Raw genomic sequence first — 1055 nt, forward strand, 5'->3', positions numbered from 1 at the left:
TGTGCGCGCTCTTGAGGAGCATGCGGCGGCGGAGGCGGCGGCGAAGGAGGCAGCGCAGGCAGCGGCGAGGGAGGCGGGGAGAGCGGCGGCAGAGGCGGAGGCGACGCGGCATGCCGAGGCGCTGCTGGCGGAGGAGGCGGCGGAGCGCACCAAGGAGAGCAAGAAGGGGAAGAAGAAGAAGAAGAAGGGGAAGGCTGGGGGGGGCGCTGGGCCGTCGCGGGAGCCTGAGGATGAGGATGAGGCAGCACTGGCGGTGGCGGAGGAGGTAGAGTTGGCGGCGGCGCTCGAGGAGAGCGCGAGGCTGGAGGAGGAGAGGCGGGCGCCCGACGAGAAAGTGTCGTCCTCTTTGGCTGCAGAGAGGCCGCCTTCGGTGGAGGAGGAGGAGCCACCGGACGACTTCATCTGCCCGATCACGACTGAGCTGATGATTGACCCGGTGATGGCGGCAGACGGGCACGCTTACGAGCGGACGGCGATGGAGCGCTGGCTCGCGACCAAGTCGACGAGCCCGATGACGGGCGAGGCGCTCGAGCACATCTGTCTCTTCCCGAGCCACATCCTGCGCCGGATGATCCGAGAGTGGCGGGAGGCGCATCCAGGACGGTAGACTTGTGTGGTGTTTGTGGAGGCGAGTTGGCGGCGGCGATCGAGGAGAGCGCGAAGCTGCGGAGGACGAGGCGAGGCGCGCAGAGCAGGTGCCTCCCGCCATTTACCCGAGAGATGGACATGGAGTCACAGAGCCGCTTAAAATACCGTAGGGTACCGAACTTAAGGCAAGGTAGCTTGAGTTAGGTTTAGGTGCTTTGCACTTAGTTTAGACGGGGTAGCAGCAGTTAGGTACACGGGATTTCTTTTTTGGTACCGGCGACGGCCCTCCTCGGCCCTCGCTCTGGTACGACGAGGGTGCGGCGAGTGAGGAGGAGCAGGAGCAGGAGCAGGAGCAGGAGCAGGAGGAGCAAGAGGGCATCTAGTAGCGTAGGCACTCGTACTCGAGCGTAGGTGCTCGTAGCCGTAGGAGGGAGCGATGCCTCAGAGTGGTGTGCGGGCCGCGTGGC

At 65.4% G+C, this 1055-nt stretch overlaps 1 protein-coding gene across 1 annotated transcript; it reads left to right on the forward strand.

Moving 5' to 3' along the window:
- Positions 1-229: 229 nt before the first annotated feature.
- Positions 230-607, forward strand: EMIHUDRAFT_260352 (hypothetical protein; the record flags this gene model as incomplete). Its single annotated transcript, XM_005792270.1, has 1 exon — positions 230-607. A coding segment is annotated over one exon (378 nt), but the record flags the coding sequence as incomplete, so codon positions are not given.
- Positions 608-1055: the final 448 nt, after the last annotated feature.

This window comes from Emiliania huxleyi, assembly GCF_000372725.1.
Source record: "Emiliania huxleyi CCMP1516 unplaced genomic scaffold EMIHUscaffold_10866, whole genome shotgun sequence".
Taxonomy (NCBI): Eukaryota; Haptophyta; order Isochrysidales; family Noelaerhabdaceae; genus Emiliania; species Emiliania huxleyi.